Source organism: Sinohyriopsis cumingii, chromosome 3 (assembly GCF_028554795.1).
Source record: "Sinohyriopsis cumingii isolate HCF-2022 chromosome 3, ASM2855479v2, whole genome shotgun sequence".
NCBI lineage: Eukaryota > Metazoa > Mollusca > Bivalvia > Unionida > Unionidae > Sinohyriopsis > Sinohyriopsis cumingii.
The window spans coordinates 107871451-107891838 of NC_142963.1; the positions used below are offsets into that span (position 1 = coordinate 107871451).

At 36.6% G+C, this 20388-nt stretch overlaps 1 protein-coding gene across 1 annotated transcript in view; it reads right to left on the reverse strand.

Moving 5' to 3' along the window:
- Positions 1-5837: 5837 nt before the first annotated feature.
- The window catches only part of LOC149803509 (AP-4 complex accessory subunit Tepsin-like), a 45442-nt gene continuing 30891 nt past the window's right edge, over positions 5838-20388 (reverse strand). Inside the window, exons 10-12 of the mRNA XM_089953247.1 lie at positions 19851-20046; positions 16269-16403; positions 5838-7536 (exon numbers count right to left, since the gene is read on the reverse strand). Coding sequence (XP_089809373.1) covers positions 7297-7536; positions 16269-16403; positions 19851-20046 — 571 coding nt within the window. The 3' untranslated portion in view covers positions 5838-7296. The remainder of the gene's footprint in view (positions 7537-16268; positions 16404-19850; positions 20047-20388) is intronic.

Consider the following 20388-nt stretch of genomic DNA (forward strand, 5'->3'; position numbering starts at 1 on the left):
TACCAGTGGCAACAACAGCTATAAGAAGACGGCATATATTGCATGTAAACACCAAATTAAATGATCATACATCCAAAAGTTGAAGAGAAACTGACCGACATGCAAAATTTCATTAAAGTTAATGAAGCTTGCAAAATACATTGCATTGTACAGCAATTTAGATCTGAGTGATGATTAGTACTTACACATGAAGCTGCTTGATCTTTAAGTTAAGTAATATAGCATGAGGAACTGACCTGGACAATCAAAAAACAAAGTTAATGAAGTATTAAATGTTGGTCACATTTACTAATTATGACATGATGACACCACACACCATAGTATCATCATGGGGTTTTTGCACCTGGCTTACTAACATAGGTCAAAGCCTGCTATACCCCATGACTTTCCCTTAAATTACATGCAAGTGCAGAATTTACACAAACCCTCAGTGAACCTACCCTTGTGGTAAGCCTCAATTGAAGTTACTATACTATGTCATTGTACTGGCAAACATGCTGGCAGACTCATCAATATACATTAACAGTCAGTTACTTGATTTTCAATGTACATCAATCACCTGTTTGGGGTCACTAGTACCTCAGTTACATATCTGTGCATGGTCATCAGTGGTTTTCCATTTTACCCAGTGCAATTCTGAATACACCTATTTATAAATAGGCATCATGTAGACTTGATTAATCTTATTGAGACTACTTTGAGAAGCTCAGAATAAACACAGAATCATGAATGAAACCACAATGAAGTTATTTTAACAGCACTGCCAGCCACACTGGTTTCAACTGATGTAGCCCCCGATAGCAAATCCAACTGGTACATCTATTGACAGTTGCTGTGGTAACAATTCCAGCAATACCAAGGCCATCATTGGTCATGGTGGTGTTTCTGCAAATTGCATCTACCATCAAGCATATGCATTTATATTTCATGAGCAATGCAGTTCTCTTGTTGAAATCATCATGCAGCTTTTTTAACACTTTATTTTCTCGCATTATCATTATTCTTCTATTAATAATGTGATCACTTTGCACTTAGGATAATTGCTTGAAACTCTTACCTTGATTTATTGTTGTTGTAGGGTTTAACGCCATTTTTCAGTGCACGATAGGCTATACATGGTGGCCGGTATTAATGGTGGAGGAAGAACCAGGGGAAAACTGCGGAAAGAACCACCGACCCACGAGAAGCTACTGGCAAGCTTTCTCACTTACCCACATTGGCTGAATCTGAGACTCGAACCCACGCAGGCAGAGGTGAGATGGCAATGATCCGTAACGGACAGCGCTTTAGACCACTTGGCCACTTGGGGCCCCTTCTTAACTTGATCAGGTGCAACATGAACACACACACACATCTTACCAATTATTATTTTTTTATTGGTACAACTGCCATACAATCAAAGAATATCTCTGCTTGAGGAATATTTAAGTCTTCAGCAAACATGCATTCTGGGGGCCTAACACCATGTTCATATAGAAACAAATTATTCCATTGAATGGTGTCTGAAACAATCGATTTCATCCTTGTCCAAACACTATTACCCAAACAAGTGTGTCCTTAAATAAGAGTTGAGATTTTCTCTTCTTGGTTAAGGCTTAGAGTGCCCGTTTCAGATGTGGGTTCGAACCCCCACTGAGTCATACCAAAGATTTATAAAAATGGTACTAACAGCTGCCTCACTAGGCACTCAGCATTAAGAGGTTAGTGTTAGGACTGGCTGGCCTGATGTCAGGATAATGTGACTGGGTGGGACATGATGTTACATGTCTGTGGCACGATGCCCAAAGCTAAACATCACTATAAACTGCCACACTGACGACATCAATGCAATATGACTGAAATGTTTTTAAAGCTAAGATAAAAATCCAATTCAAATTAATATGCTCTTAGTTGAGTCATTGTTGGTGAAATATAATCAACAGTGAATGCAACCAGGGTGTTCTCCACATCGTCTAGAAACAGACCTTGGCTGATTTTACACCTGACTATGCAGTCAACAACAATGCGTTTTCACTCCAAGCTGGCATCAAGTTGGTATTGGCACATCAAAGTGGTTCCCTGGGTCTGTTTCTATCTTGCCCTCATGTAAAATGAATTTGAGTGTATACAAGGTTCTGTTAAGACCATTTTGAAGCAGATATTTGTCAACTTATGGAACAAAACTGACATCAAGGAAGATTTCCTGTGGATGGTTTGACATGGAACACTAAGTGAAGTTTATCAACTGATATTTTGTTTCTTCCACATGATCTGGTAGGTGGATGTACATACAAGAACGCATAAAGCTTTGTAGATTTTGCCAGCAGATATAAAGAAGCTGAGTCATTGGTGTCTAAAGTGTTTAAACATAAAGTGTATGCAGTTGCTACATTCTTAACAAAGCATTAAGTGCTCATTTGTATTGGACATGTTAATATACATCACGACCAAGCTGTTGTGGAATGATTAAACTGTTCACTTGCAGGATGGTTATCTGGACATCATTATGTACAAGAATTGTTACTGAGGTCTAGGATTCACATCACAGAGCAATCACGTGTAACATGACTTCCATCAGTCATAGCAGCATCAAATAATAAAATTACACACATAATTGGGTTAAAACCAACTGAGACAATTCAGCAAAGGGTTGTAACCATTACATACAAAATTATTTTGGACCACTCCAGTGGCCTAAGTGGTTAGAGCGTCTGCCTCAGATGCAGGAGATTGTGGGTTCGCTCCCCAGGCAAGTCATCACAAAGACTTATAAAATTGGTGCTAGCAGCTGCTTCGCTTTGTGCTCAGCATTAAGAGGTTAGTAATATGACTGGTTAGCCTGATGTCAGGATATTGTGACTGGGTGTGACATGATGCTACATGTCTGTGGCATGATGATCCAGTGCTAGACATCACTATTAACTGCCACACTGTAGGCAGCGATATGACTACAATTGAAATGCTATATTAAAAATACAAAACACACATAAAATGATTTCACAGCCAACAGTTTTGTTTTTGGTATCTGTATGAATGTCTGTGTGTGTGCAAGTCATTCCTGCAGAATGAGAACTACCACCATATCTATTTTAATGCACTAGTGCATCAATGTGCTAGGGTGTTAATCATAAGTTGATTGACAATCATGTGGTGTCCATATGCATAAGTGGTCATTATGTCAGGAAATATCCATTGCATGGTGTCAAGCAGAGACAAACTCACCTTGGTGCAGTGATACACACCCATGTGATGTTTCCATAACCAGATAGGATTTGCTGTGTGCACAAATTCACATCACTGCTACAAACATTCCACAAACATGTTGTGTTAAGGTCATTTGCAACAACATCCCAGGGAACTCCCTTTGCCTTTTAAATGTCCTATTGCTAGTGTATAAAAGTATTGATATTCTGGTGGTCATTTTCATTCAGGACCTAAATTACTTTTTTTGCCCCTGGTAGTCGAGTGGCAAAAAGTACATGGCTTTACCAATCACTGCCATTTTACCTTTGTCAAAATGGGCTCGAGTCTCAGGCTAAAGCAATGTGGGTATGTGAGAAAGCTTGCCAGTAGCTTCCCTTGGGTCAATGGTTCTTTCTGAGTTTTTGGGGGGTTCTTTTTCCACCAGTTTTACTGGCTGCATTGTATAGTCTTTCATGTGCTGAAAAATGGTATTAAGCCTACAACAAGAATAACAAGAAGTTATTTTAGAGTGAAAATCCCATATCAATGCCACCATTCATTCAAGAAGTGCAGTGATTACAAGATTGTTTTAATTGACACTATGCTCCTATTTTGCAGGCCAGTAAGTAACATTTTCAGTCACAACCAGACGCATACTGCTGTGTTACATCAAAATAACAGTCCATTCAAGACAAGTAGCCATATAGATTTTCAAAATGACCATCAGGAACACCATTTCAAAACCCGAATCAGCATCATTTTAAAACGGAAATTAATTGCAAACAAGTATTTTTGTTTTGTAATTTTTATAAAATTTATTACAGTTCCTCCATGGTGCTTTCTAAATATTTTTAGATCCACAAAGCCAAATGGAATTCAATACACATATACATTCCACACACACACACACACACATATATATATATATTTATAAAATACTTTATTTTCTGGGGTTACAACTTATTTAGCCAAAATTCTTAACTAATCTCACATGCAGCCATCATGGGGATAAAACATTCAATACATACACACAATATTTATAAATGAAAGAAAGAATAAACATATTACTGAATGTCACACAAGTAGTACACTTAAAACTTGCTTTGCTGGTACATGTGCATCAGCATGACTTGTTTGCAGCTGATTTATGCATACATATAAGAACCAAAGAGAAACTGTTGGAGTATTTGGTGAGAGGCTTATAGGTTTAAGGTAGTTTAAATAGACTGATATAATCACAGCAAGGCTGTTTTAATTCTTGTGATAGCTAAGATTTCACTCACAAGATCATGTATATATAAAAGACTTTTGATGCATTAGTTCATGGTCTTGTAGCAGTTTTAAACACATGTTTTATGCTAATCTTAAAGAATGTATAGAGTCAGTATTGCTGGCTTTGTCAAGCATTTCATTCAGTTAATAAGGTGTTGAACTATGAGCTATGAGGGGTTTTATAAAACAAAATGCAAAAGGTACATCTGGTCCATGTGTCTAATAAGTTTTAGTAGATATTTTAAAACGTTTTGGAGTTATGTTCAAAGAAACAAAACTAAAGGATGGATGGATGTTGAAATTGAAGAATTGAGAAGCAAAAAAGATATCAACTCGAGTGTAATATATGTACCAAATTTTACCAAGATATTTCTAATGGTTTGGGAGTTTTGTCCTCAAAATGAAATTGTGGATAGTGGATGGATGGATGGACGGACCCAAATATTAAAAATACTTAAGCTGAAAAATTGTGAAGAGCAAAATGCGCATCTGGATATATGTATATTAAGTTTCACAGAAATATCTTAAACTTTGTGAAATTATGCTCCAAAGAGAAAAATTTAAATGATGGATGGAGTAAAAGAAGAATAGGTGTAAGCATTACAGATACTGATAATGAAGAATTGTGAATATCAAAAAGTCATCTGAACTATCAAATCCATAAATGTCAAGCCTGAGAAAGAGGTATAAGCAAAATTATTATTAAAACAAGTGGCAAGAAAGTGTAATCCGAGCATAAAAAGTGTACATTTATTTTTGCTGATCTACAGCTGGTTAAAATTCTTGTCACAAATGTTCAAAATCTTATGTAGATTAAAGCCCAACTACAAACACACTTAGTCTCCAAACACACTTAGTCTCCAAACACACTACACACTTAGTCTACAAACACTTAGAAATTATTTATGTACAGTACTCACTTTGACTAGTCTGCATGACTAAATTTTCACTGAATGGTCATAAATTTCACTGAATGATCATAAATTTCACTGAATGAATATAAATTCTGCAATGAGCATTGTGTTGAGTCAGTATGCCTTATTAATTCTGTTCAAATTTATAAAAAAAATTGTTGGTTTATCCTTTTCTAATCTGACAAGCTTTGAAGTTTGAAAAGATCCTTCTGCTCTAACAAAATTCAGTCGAATAACCTCCAAGAGCTCTATTGATAAGGCATGTTTCATGTAACATCTGGTGCCATGTTTTTTTTAAAATTACAGAATGGTCTGCTTTCTAAATATATTATCAATATAATGAATGTATGCTGCTAACTTTCAATTTGAAGAAAATCGTATACGCTTATGCTATTCTTATGCAGCTGTTTTCATTCCTTTAGAAATTTCTAAAATTTATATGATGAGTGGGATTAAAAAGACAACAATAAAAAATGAAGGACACAACTATTGCTTTTTTTGTAATTTATTGGTTAATTTACCAAACAGTTGTAATCCATAAGCAGGTGAGTGCAGGACACTATCAGGTGAAAAAGTCATAATGATTAGACAAAAAGCATAATGGTTGGCAAGTATGTTAGTCTAATAGATGTCTTTGACTTCAGAGAGATCTTTAATGGTTCTGGGAAAATCGTTTAAAAAAATACTGGGACTGGAGAATTACAAATAACAAAATGCACATCTAGTCCAAATGGTTGAACATGTATACTGAGTTTTGTAAAGATATCGTGTCGTTGAAAAGTTTTGCAGTTGCACTATGGACACAAATGTTGGAAAGAGAGAGAGAGAAAGAGAGAGACATTGTATTCAAGTCTTCATCCAGTCAAAGTTAAGGAGAAGGAAAAAACAAAATAATTTTATTACACCTTCCTAATAAATGCAAGCAAAGGTTTGCAAACTATAGTAACAATTACAACATTCAGTCAAATTTATATTATACATTCCAGAGGAAGAGAATATTTTTTATTTTATCAGGTACATGTAGTTATACTAGAAATGGTTTCCCATCAATAAATAGTGTGTCCAGAACATGGACCTGTTTCTACCTACATATAATGAACATACAACTGCAAATAGCAAAGCCCTATATCTGCCTTTGCCACTGGCAGATCATGGTCTTTTTCATCCGGCCTTAACTTAGCATAAAAAAAAGTTTTTCAAGATGGCTTTTGTGACTGTCATACTAGATGTCAGATTGGCATTACTGTCATAACCATTCATTCCGGAGTGGTAGCAATAAAAAGATTTTCTGGGCAGTGCCATATGGGATCAATCAACCAGACCTTAGGATAATGCATGAGTAAAATTACATGTTAATTAGTTCAGGAGGATTAGTAATAATAAAAACAGGCCCTCTCATAAGTTCTTATGGTCTATGACTAACAGAACTCTTTTAAAAATAATGTCATTACAACAATTTGTCAGCAGGCAGTCATATCTTCTGATGATGACCATTAATGTATGCTTTTCAAGGTAATCCACAAACATTTGTAAGAGCAATTGCATTCACAAATTAAAGAGCCCAAAGATATGTCATTAACTGAATCTTTGAATGATGAGCAATTTTGAAAGTGATATATAAAAATTACTGCACAACCAATTACTGGAATAGACCTGCTAGTGAGATTGTGTCATACACTACATTAGGCTTCAAAACAAAATGGCCAATAATTCTAATAAACAATGTAGGAGCAAAGTGATTTGATGACACATGCATCTTCAAGTGATGACCAGGCTATCCGTCAAAAACTCTGGTACTAGTTGTATTTAAGAGTGCTGGATGGAAGGATGTATGGAAAGACACAAGGATTGCTACATACTCCCTGCCTATAACCTTGTAAAATGACATCTGTATTAGTAGAACTCTTTGTAGGCCAGGAATGACTTAAATCTAAATTAAGTACTTGAATCATACGGCTATGAGTTCACTAGAGTCACCAGTCATATCAATGATTTGGTCCTCTGCTATTCTTAAATGTACACTAATCGAATCCTCTATCACTGGAGTCAGAAGGATCTGCTGAGCTACTGGTAGATGGGACTCGTCATTTTTAGTTTCTGGTGCAGCCTGTATATCTTCACTCACCTCATGTGGGATAGATGGCAGGATCTCAGTCTGATCTGTCAGCTTCTCCAGTATCCTGATGATCTGTAAGAATCAAAGCATGACTGACAGTCTTCATTACAACATGCCCTCCTGTGGTCATCCGACCATAAAAATATGTGCCAGAAGTTATACAAATCTGTTGATTCTATAAGACCATGTGTCTACAGGGGGAAAACAACAAAGATTAAAACAAAAGGCCCCAGTGGCCCTGATATTGCGGCTTAGCAGTGGACGATTTCACTAAGCAGGCTTATGAAGTTTTGTCAGTATACAACCTATGTAAACTATCTCTTAATGCATGAACTTAAAGATTTTAGACGCTGCCTTTTCCTAGAAGACATGCCATTTGTATCAGGGAAGGTTACTACTCTTTAGACAGTGCATAATCCCACTGTGAAGCTGAGAAGAAGGTATTTACTCCTCAAAGAAGGTGATGCTTTCTCTTTCTGGGAAGGTTCTATCTCACTCTCTTTTATTGGGGGATGCATTCAATCCCAGTTTGAGAAGGTACACAGGTGCACTCTGAAATGTCTCAAGTTCAGATGAAGAGGAGGGGAAAAGCACTGTCCTTTCTCCATTTACCTTTGTCCCTTTATAAGTACACCTTTTTCAGTGAGGTCCCAGATACTGTTGGACCATAAACAACAAACTGTACATTAATATGTTCATGTACATTTTGTGCATGAAAGACATGGTGTGTGTGTCCCATAGGGCCTTTTTCGTTACTGATCACAAAAACAGATGATGTCTAATAACAACAAGGGTTGCATTAACTGAATTGTTATCTTTTACTACTTACCAATGAGTGGAAACCTCAAAATAGTGTTACTGAGTTGTAAACAGAGGTAAATGAGCATCCCCTCTCAATTTAAACTAAGGCCACAATTGATGGACAGAGGAACATGTAATTTCTACTAACATGCTAGGAGATTAAATAGCTATTTGTAATGGAAATTGCGTTACATAATCATAATGGTGACAAAAAGATGAATCATCATATTTAATCATAGCCTACATATCAAGTATTAAAGTGGATCTGAAACTTAGAATTAAGACTGTAACAAGAATAGCCCACTGGATGCAGGATTACCTCATTAATATGCATGTATCTCACTTGTTATCAAACTTGTCAAAGATTTGATGATATATTTAATGGCTGATCAACAATGGATCAGAAATATGAACTCCAGAGTGGTAGTATGCTCAGTTGAAAGCTAAATCAATTAATATGCATGGGTCATGTTCATTATCAAACTTGTCCAAGATTTTAATGGAATATGCATATATTCCAAGTCTGATCAAAAACATAGCCTTCAGAGTGATAAGAAAATGGTTATGGACAGACGAATGCCAGATGCCTGACACAGCATCAAACCATGAATTCATTTGGCCTTATAACTAGATGAGCTAAAATATGTGATGGATGATGAAAAGGAGACACTGTGTTTCTCAAGCAAGATCTTGCAATCAAAGAGAAATATTTCCTTCAACGAAAATGCCATGGAATGTAGATCCAAAAGAGTGCAGACACTCTTTTCTTTGCTGAGAAGGTGACAATCAAAATTAGTCACTTCTTTTAATAATATGATTGCTTGGTCAATGTAAACGAAATGCCCTTGTGTCAGCATCTGGCAGTCTTCTGTCCATAACCCTATTCTTCATATGGCAGGAAATGCTGTCTAGAAAGGGCATTCTCATTCCATCTGACAACCTGAGTGTGGTAAATTACATCAGGAGGCATCCAGTATGGCCACTATGGCAGGCATCTTGAAAATCTTCTTGTTACTCGTCCTAAATGGAAAGTCATACTGACAAGGGGTTTTCAACAGTAGTCTAATTTAGTACCAAAAATACATCATAGAAAAAGCAGTGATTAGATTTTCAAGATGGGTACAGTGGTAGCCATGTTGGATATCAGATTGTCACAATTTTTTATTCAAACCAATTAGACATAAAAAGAAGTGTTCCGATGAAAATTTTGTGTTTTTGGCAATTCTTCCAAGTAGTGTAGTTTAGGAGAGATAGTGATAATAAGCTCATAAATAAATAAACAGATGAAAAACATTTCATAAACTCTTCTGGTCCATGACCCATAAAAATGAAAATCACAAATCAGAAGGCATATTTATGCAGATTTAGCCCCTCCTTACGTTGTTAGATGAAATGAGAATGCCCTTACAGACAGCGTTTCCTGCCATTACTGAAATGCATTCACTATGGCCTTTATCTTTTGGAGATTCATGATTACCGCACTGTTTTGAATGGGCCACATACCACTGATGTATCAAATCATGGGTTGGAGATAGGCAACCAAAGCTGACATCCTTACAGATCATGATTTCCAGAGGATGAGGCTTCAAGGAATACCCTTTCTAGCCAGTTGAGGGTCTTATATTTGCTGAGAGGGGATCTCATGAATCCCAAAACCTGGATTGCCTGTTCAAGCAGTCAAAGCTTCAGATGCCACAGAGGCAAGAAAATAATTTGCAATGATCTCATGAACAAAATGCCCAGGATGATGAGATCTCTGCTACACTGAGAAGACCCAAGAGGCAAAGAAATTCCTGGGTATGAGATGCATGGGTACAGGTACAGAACATGGTCTGGAGGCATTCCAAAACAAACTGCATCATCCAAATGTTTGCAAGACAGTGTCTCCGGTTCCATGGTAAAGTTGAATTCCACCCACTGGAATGTTAGAAAGAAACAAATGTATCACTGGGCCCATGAGGCTTGCTTCTATGTTGGTATGTTTTGGTCTAAAAATAGCTATCCTCTGATAGCTGAAGAAACAGTCATGGAAACCAAGCCTAACACAGGTCTTATCCATTTTGAAGCAGTTGTTGCATGTTGGACTTCTGGTCCAAATGTACAAATAAAGTCTTACAGTTCCAGGCCCACCATGACCCTGTGACAGCTGGAACTACTGGAGAAAATGGTCAGCAGTTGTGCCCATATCCCACTGGAACAACACTGCTAGCTGTTGCCAGTGCAAAAGAAAAGGACTGTTGACACTTGCATTTTGAAGCAGATTTTCAAAGGATGAAAGTTGGTCAGCAGCTTGACCAGACTGGTTTTTCCTTTAGTAATGGCTGGTCTTTCTTGAGTAGGAGCTTAATGGATGCATGAATAGCCGGAGACTGGGTCTTCCATGAACAGTGTTGGATCAAAACAGAAGATGGTGCTTGTGAGTGAATCTTTGCAACAGTGATAGGAAAGACTCTTGTCAAGGGTGCAACAACGGACCTAGGAAAAAGAGGCTATCTGGAACAGTAAACAAATACTGGAAATCTGTTCATGTTGTGACACACTAATCCTGACAAGATCATTATGGTCAAGGGATGGTATGGCATCTGGGAATGGTGTGTCAGCCTTGCCAATAAAGGATAAAAATATAGACCGAGGGTGCTGGTTTGTTACACTTTCGTGGGTCCAATACTTAGGCTGCTTAAGATAGTTCACTGACTTTGGTACTGGATATAGTTTACTCCAAGTCCAAAAGATGCAATCATTAGGTAGTATCGTTTCTTCCAGAGCCTTCGATATCATCAAAGTTCATGACAGACCCAAGTATGTGGTATTAGATAAAAGAACAAGGATTAAGCTTCACAGTAATGCCAAGTAATGTTGACATTGTATACACGTTAAAAAATACATTAAAAAAAAACATGCAATTTTGAGACAAGAATTTCTTTAGTAAAAATATCAGCTGTTCCAAGACTGGAGTTTTTGTCCAGATTTTAGACTATCTCTAATTAGATTTAAAGCAGACTGGATGAAACTTCACATGGAAAGACAAACCATAACAAATCTAAGGGTAACTTTGGGATTTGGAGCAAAAGGAGAAAAGCAGTAAAACACTTGAGGCCAAAAAGCAACCAAAAAAACGTGAACAAAGGTCCAAATTTCACTTATATGCACATGCACAGACCTAGTTGCCAACTGAAAACAAATTCTCTTCTATATCTAAGCAACTGTTGATATGAAAGTCTCTCTGTATCAGACATGCTTGGATTCAATTGGCTATAATAAGAAAAGTCCCAGCCTTTCTGGATCAAAGCAGAAACACAAAGACATATCAATGATCATGAGACTCCCTTTCTTGTTTATCTAGTTTATGTAAGTATTTGCAAATACAAGAAAAAGCCAGATAGCAAAAATGATCCATAACAATGGAATGAGTGTTTTCTATAACAGAGTGATTGAAATTTCAGTACAACTTGGAGATGCAATGTTCACAAAATATGTGGAAAATGGGGTAGTATGCTCACCAGAAAAGGGTTATTTTCAACATCTGCCACTGACAACCTTGAACATAACTAAACAGCAATGTTTCTATTTCCCAAGCTAAGACAATGAAGGTGAGATGCATGAACAGCCAAGTTCACTGTTCCAATTCTGATACCTTGTGTTGGAAATAAGGCTGTCAATTTTCACACTTATATGGTCGTACAGAGAAGGAAACTTTGCACTGTACCATGAAACACCATCTGAATTGATCCCATACTTTTTTATGCCGAAGTCCAATGCAGTCATCAAAGGTGATGAAGGAGCCATTGGCAAGACTGAGAATTCAATGGCACTTTAGAAGCAGAACGAACTAATTACTGAGTACAGGACAGAATCAAGAGCTAAATATGTAATAAAAAGCAGCAGCCATCATGAACAAACAAAAATTGCTCAAAAGTTTATTCTTTGAGAGAGCAAGTAATCTTACCATGTTATGCAGGACACAATTAATCATTTGGAAAAAGAGTTAAGTGACCTGGTCACATTATATACTCAGGATATTGCTGATGCTAGTCTTGCTGATGCAACTGGAACACATTACAAAAGAGGCAGGGAGTTCTTTAAATCATTCTTAAAGGGGCTTGAAAGTAAAGATGAATGCTTGTTTTATCAACCAATCAAAAAAAGATAAAGTTGCATGCTTTAAACAGGTACTATTTCCAGTCACCCAAGCAAAAGACACTAAATGAAGGCTGTCACCTCTCCTCTCAACTCTTTAAATCATCTGCCACCACATACAGCTTTGCCAGTTGTTCCTGTCACTTTTCTCCTAGTTCCGTAACCTTGCTTTGACCTTGTTGCAGCTTTTAAGTTGACATCAAACATAATGTCAGTTCTATTGTACTTGGTACAGTATGCCTCTACTGTGGGAAGGACATACATCTTATCTTTGTTGTATGTGGTGGCAGATGAGGCAACACATCACCTGAAGCAGAAAGTGCAAGGACTAAAGTCAGATTGTTTCAAATCTACACCAGTCTTGCTAATTCTGACACTTCTGACTCTTATCTTATCGTGAGTCCATCCAGGAATGCGATCAAAGTACACTAGAATTTCATCCATGTTAATGACCATATTGTCGGCAAAATCATCTGCTTCTCTTCTGATCTTCATGAATTCATCACATGATTTTATTTTCTCCAAATCTTCTGGGTCATTGATGTCCGTGCACAAAGCACCATATTGTGTCACTTTAAAAATTGTTTCATTGTTTCAATTTATTTTCAGAATTCCCATGAATACCAGTGAAAAGGAACCAAAGTTAGCTTCCATATTTCGTCCAAATTGTATATTCCATAATTTAAAAAAATGGCACACTTAAATGAATCCATAGTCAGCTTCTGAGGTCAGCTTGCTTTGCAATAAATACACCTCTGTATTGATATCCTTTAAAAAAAATGGCTTCAGAGTGTATAAAGCTGGTTTCGAGGTCAGCTTGCTCTGTAATAAAAATAACCTTTATCTTTGATGCCCTGTTGGTAAGTTCAAAGAAGTAGTTTACTACTTGCTGCCAGTTCTGTTTATTAACCACCCGGGCTTCTGTGTGCTTGGTATCTGTAGTTATAATTAATCCAAAGGAGCATTGATGTCTGCAGGTAAATAGTAATGATACTTGTGTAATCTGTGCTGGCGAAGAGATTGTCACTTGCACTCTAGTATGCAAAATCATCTGAATCTCTTCTGGACTTCATGAATTCATCACATGATTTTATTTTCTCCAATTATTCTGGGCAATGCCAGGCCATTGATGTCCGTGCACAAAGCACTATATTGTGCCACTTTAAAATTTGTTCCATTGTTTCAATTTATTTTCAAGATTCTCATGAATACCAGTGAAAAGAAACCAAAGTTTGCTTCCATATCTCAGCCTTCTTTGTATATTCAAAAACAAAATTAATCAGCTCACTTAAAAGAATCCATAGTCGGCTTCCGATATTGGCTTGCTTTTCAATAAAATAACCTTGATATTGATATCCTTTACCCAAAAAAAGTAACCAAATTCTGCTTCTAAGGTCGGCTTGCTTTGTAATAAAAAGATCCTTTGTCTTTGATGTTCTGTCGTAAGTTCAAAGAAGGAGTTTACTGCTCATTGCCAGTAGTGTTTATTCACCACCCAGGCTTTTATGTGCTTGGCACCTGTAGTTACAATTAATACAAAGAAGCATTGATGTCTGTGGGTAAATAGTAATGATACTTTTGTAATCCATGCTGGCAAAAAGATTGTCACTGCACTTAAGTGAATGTGTTTTCAAATAGTGATTTTTATTTGCGAGATACTGTCATTCAGTAGATCTGGATATAATTCAATCTTGATTATTTTGCACCTAACTCCGTGTCATGCGTGAATGACAGTCGTCTTCAAGATATGGGTTGATTATTTCTCTCTTGTCTGTGATTTTGCTGGATCCAGTTTTCAGTTGGATAACATATTCAAACCTTTGAGCACAACCACACAAAATTTGTTTCTCAATGTTCATGTCCATCAACAATGTGGTGTGTGTTATTGGACATAAGCAATACATGCTACAGTATCAAAGCCTACACTACATATACAGATTTCGTGGATATATTTCATTCTCTAATGCTCACGTTGAAAAAAAGGAATAAATGATAACAATACAAGGTTAGTTTCTTTCTTTTTATATCAAATAAGTGTTTTATTTATCTGTTTAATTGCAATGTGCAGTGGGAGGAGCACAAATGCAATAAAAATTTATTTCATTTCTTAAGTCTTGGGACAAATGACCTAGGTGAAAAAAGTTTCACCATAAGTTCTGGGACAGAAAAAAAAATTTATTTTATTGTGTCCCAACATATACGGTAAATATGGTAACATTGTTTACTAAATAACATATTTATTCTGAAGTAGTTTTTTTGGGGGGACACATATGCTGCATTGTATGTTTCTTTATTCCTTCGTAATTAAGGTTTTTATAATATGGTACTGTAATGCAAGGTGTTTACTCATGTAAGTTTCTTTGGTGGGAATGGAGATGCTATTTTTGCTTGTAGAGAAAATACACAGCATTTCACAGCTATCATTATTGGGATTGAAACTAACTGCTGACAATTTTCATGTTGTGGTTTATTATTTTAATTTTATTATTGTTGTAGTTGTAAAATCTTCATAAATTTATGTGAATAATGTTTAAACTTAACATTCTATTTTACTGAAGAAAAAATTCTTTGTAGTGTGATTTTAATCATTTCATTACAAGAATATTCAACAATATTCAACCATATTCACATGTGATAAAATAGAACAGGGCTTCATCTGTGGATTGCGTAAGATGAATCTATTTATGTAGGATTTATTTTGGAGAAATGAAAATCGACCGACATAACATAATAATCAGAAGTTATCTGTAAAATCAGGAGATATTATGAGAAAAGTGTGAACAACCCCAAAAGTTGGGAGGTTTTTTCTCCCAGTGTGAGAGTTCACTGGTATATCTTGGAATAATGGTGGCCATCTTTGATTTTCAGGTGCTAACATTTTTAATTACTAAGTGACTATATGAGATAATATCTGCCAAATTTTGGTGCTTTTATCACCATATGAATGATTATTCATGCTATTTGCTCCACTATCCGGAGAAATAACCCACAGGACAAAACAGAATAGGAAGAAAGAGGAATTATGGATATAAAATATTCCAAATTTGTAGTGATTTAAATAAAAATTTAATTAAAACATAGATGGAATTAAAATTTTAACCAAATGGTGTCCTACATGCTGACAACATGGCATCACCAAGGTATATAACCCAGCTTTGAAGTAGAAAACTGCAAAAAGAGAGTATGTGATGTTACTATACTGCAAATATAAAAAACTGATTATGAAAATATAAAAGAAAAAATATTTAAACAAAAGGTGCCCCCCCCATGAAATTAAGTTACATGTGCTGCAAAAATTGTACCCAAAATGTGAACATGTTCCTAACATAATTCTTGACTTCATGGCCCCACCTAGTGGATGAACTATGCCAAGAGAATGTGAGTATGTCATCAAAAAATAAATTATGATATGAAGTGATCTGCAAGTGCTTGAGAAAAAATCCCTCAAGTAAAGCGATCAACAGACACAACCAAATCCACACAAGTGGACAAACCAAATGTTATCTGCCCCTGTTCTACAGCATAACAAATGTGCAAGCTGATACAATAATGAAAACACAACATGCAGTCATTAAATGTTTCAATTTTCAACTGTAAGTTTCATCATTTCAAGTTCTATTTCCAACAATAAAAGCATTTTGACCAAAAGTCTTTACATAATACTGAATAGATTTATAAATTGTGATGTTAGTCAAAAATGTGTTTATTCTCTCTTCATATCCAGCCACATTGTCAGCTGTTTGTGAGAAATGGGAGGAATTTTTCTTGGTCTAATATTAGAATTTCAGTTTACATTCTTAGCATTTAACTGAAAATTCATGACTTATAGTAAAGTACTCTACTGAATCAGCCTCGACTATACCTACTTTTCTGGCTTTGGACTTTGCCTGTCCTTGCTCGGAATGATAAACATGTAGCAGATTAGCCTTACAAATTAAAGCAAGTCTGTCAAGGCAGATGTGTTCTGACCCCATCATCCCCTCCAACAAGAGAAGAACCCTCTGCAACAAAAAGTACACATTTACAGGATCATAAAATGAAATTATTAATTTATTTAAATTCAAGGTTCATTATAATAATAACAAATCATTTTCCCATGGGAAATACCTTTGGTTTGGTGTTTTAAAGCAGATCAATATAAGTAAGTCATTTCAGACAATGAAACTGGAACAGAGTGTCTTGCCCAAAGACACACCACATATGCCAATAAGGTTTGAAAAAATGGTAGGGTTCAAACCTGTACCCTTTCAGTCAGTAGTCCAGCATGCTAACCAGTGAGTTCAACTGCAAGGTCATGAAGGAGAATTGGGGTCTACTCTACATCCCCAAACCACAAGGAGGTTTCCAAGGGAAAAAGAACAGAAAAACGTTACATATAAATGATGAAAAGTGCATGGATGATTATGAAATGAACCCTCTACTTATTTACTCAATAAGTGACAGGTGACATCTGATTTTGTCTATGATATTTTAGGATACTAAAAATAAAATCTCATCTGAATCTGAATCTCCCATGATTTGCTTAGCGTAAATCAGAAGCACACCAGTAAAGCTATGCATCCTGAATATTCAATTCAATTCAATCCTTGCTCATACCATATAGTGTAAATCAGAAACACACCAGTAAAGATATGCATCCTGAATATTCAATTCAATTCAATTCTTGCTCATACCATATAGTGTAAATCAGAAACACACCAGTAAAGCTATGCATACTGAATATTCAATTCAATTCAATCCTTGCTCATACCATATAGTGTAAATCAGAAACACACCAGTAAAGATATGCATCCTGAATATTCAATTCAATTCAATTCTTGCTCATACCATATAGTGTAAATGAGAAACACACCAGTAAAGATATGCATCCTAAATATTCAATTCAATTCAATTCTTGCTCATACCATATAGTGTAAATCAGAAACACACCAGTAAAGATGTGCATCCTAAATATTCAATTCAAATCTTGCTCATACCATATAGTGGGAATTTTCAGGTGAAAACAAAGATTTTAGTAATTTTTTATCCATCCCATTAATGCTAACAAAATAAACTCTGCTACTCCATAAATCCAGCCCTCCCAAAAAGACAAAAAAATTTGTCTTTTCCATCTATGTACCATATAGACCATGGGAAGTGACACTTACCCATTACCACTACCATATATACTTGCTTATAAGTCAACTCAAATTGCAAACAACAAAAATCCTGACCTGCTGTATTATAATCTGCATGCAGATTAGGATCTATCTTGTTTATTCTACTGATTACTCCTTACAAACCATAAGAACCAGATCTGCAGAAGCATAATGCAATGGTAGATCTGGGTCTGTGAAGTTTGCAGCTGGACTCCTCTTATAAGTGAGTCTAAATGGTATTAGGTGGCTACCAATCAACTTGATGTTTGCCAGTTTCAAACTGAGTGATACATCAGTTATGATGCATGCATTTGTGGGGAGGCATGGGAGGGTTTTATAGTAATGATATTGGTAAGTATTCTTGGAAAAATATAATTTACTAAATAATTTGCTGTATTCTTTCAATATGTTCTCCAAACACATCAATGTACGGATCACAGGTAATGGAAGGAGGAAATGCTGAGCATCCTACTGCCATCCTTTCAAGGACGAAAGACTAGATTCCACCTATGAAGGAGTACCCACTCTCCTAACATAAGAGTAGCTCAACTGATGGTCAAATGACCCTAATTACTATACAGACAAGAACAAAATAATAAATTCTTCTTACCAATACAAATTCTGGTTGAATCAAACAAAAGTGCTAAACCCAGGCCTGTGAGGATGTTGGGCTGACATTAACTGGCCTGGTGGTCTGAGTCACAGCAAGAATTTATTTGAACTGAGACTTGTTAAATCCAGGACAGATTCCATTTTGTAATCAGAGTGAGGGATTTTGGTTGACTGATATAAAAAAAGCTAAAAGATCTGATAGGTCTTTATCCTGCACAATATCATATCTATCGTGTTGACGGAATGTGTCAGATAATATGGAGAGGTAGCCTTTGATAGTAATTGGGGCCAACTGTTTTTCCTTGAAGAGCCAGAGAAAAAAGTTGGCCAGTTGAGGGATTGAGGCAATCAGAGGGATAATGTTATTGGTGTGGCACCAGTCCCAGAAAACACGCCCCTTTCCCTAGTAAGCCTTTAGAGTGGAGGGCCTTCTTGCTCTCAAGATATTCTTCACCATCAAAGTTTAAAACTGTCTCACAAGGCATGCACTTAAAACAGCCAAGTGTCATGACCGTGGTTGCTTGAGATCTGGGTTGGCTTGAATCTTCCTGGGCAGATTTATCGCTAGATCGAGTAGAATAGTGACCCAGGACTTGTCCGTTCTGAGAGGGACTATCAGAATCATCTTGCGTTTCTGACACCGTAACTTCTGGATTATTTTTGTTACCAGGACAATGGGAGGGTAGGCAAATGCCCATAACTCATCCCAAGTGACTGACAGTGCATAAACAGCCCAAACTTTTTAATCTGTGCATGGGAGACACAGGTGGGTAACTTTTCATTCATAAAAAGGTAGATCATCTGACTCAAAGTGCACAGATCTGGGTGACGATGGAGAGGCCATTATGTGTGAAGGATTTTACCTTTACTGGATAGAGGGTCTGCCAAGACATTGAGTCTGCAGGGAATGGGAATGAGACTGATTTGTACATTGATATGGAGAGTGTCGCACCAACAAAGAAAATGTCAAATCAGAACACACAATTGGGTGATCTGTTCCCCCGCTGTGTTTAAGTAGATAGGTCACCACCACAGAGTTGTCTAACATGATGAAGACCATTTTGTCAGAGAGTCGATCTTTCCCGAAGTGAAAGGCATTTATGACAGCCTTCATTTCTAGAAGGCTGATGTATAGAGGCCACTCCCCTGACAGTAGTGAAGTCCAGCAGCAGGTGGGTACCCCAACAGTATGTACTGGCATCAGTACATTACATATCATTATTTCCGCTAGGGGCTTCTATAGTGGGATCCCCATGGTCAGCCAGGCTGGGCTGCACCACTGACACAGGAATGATCATATCTCGTGTGTACTCATGACTGTCTGATCAAGGGGACTTGAAATGGAGCACGATTGTATTAGCAATGTCATCTGTTAGGGGTGCATAAAAAGACTTTTCCAAGTGCAATCAAGTGTGCTGCTGCACTGAATAATCCGAGGAGTTGCAAGAACTGTCTCGCTGAAATCCAAGTCCTGTTGGAAAAGGACTTGATGGGTGCAATGACTCTGATTATGTCAACATAGGAAGCCACAACAGATTCATGCTGGTGAAAAGCTCCATACCCAGATGGACAAAATTCTGATGGCAGTTGGACTTCCTAATGAAATGTGATTGGGAACGTACCTGAAGGAGAAATATACGTGCTATACATTATCTATATGCTTATCTGTTTCTCATCACAGTAAAACAGCATACTCACAAATAAACTGAAACCATCTGTACTTTTCAATCTGTCATTCAGAATCCTGACAATGACATCACAATTCAATAATGAAGCTTCTTTTACAAACAGCTCTATCTGTGAGGGTCGGGGATCAAGTCCTGTGGGTCCATGCACCCTGGATTTGACAAGCTGTTCTTCTGCTAACCAGTCTTCAACTATTAAGTTATCCAGTCTGAAAAAAGTAAAATTATTACATATTAAATGTACAGGATCTTACAAGTGAGCTTCTTAGATATGAAATTTTACAAAATAATAACAAAACAGGTCATGAGCTTCATGCTTCAAGTGTTATTCAAGGAATTTCGTAAATTTAAGATACACAGGAGTTTGAGTGTTAACTGCATAACTTAAAAGACTCTATATTTTTGAGTTTCTATATGCTGTAGCAAGTTACTATGTCATAATATGACAGATGAGGTGTCATTATACTAGCATCAGTTCACTTAAAGTTACTTAATGATGAACGTCCACAGTGGTGTCATGACACCAGAACAAGTTCATGGAATGCTTTAAA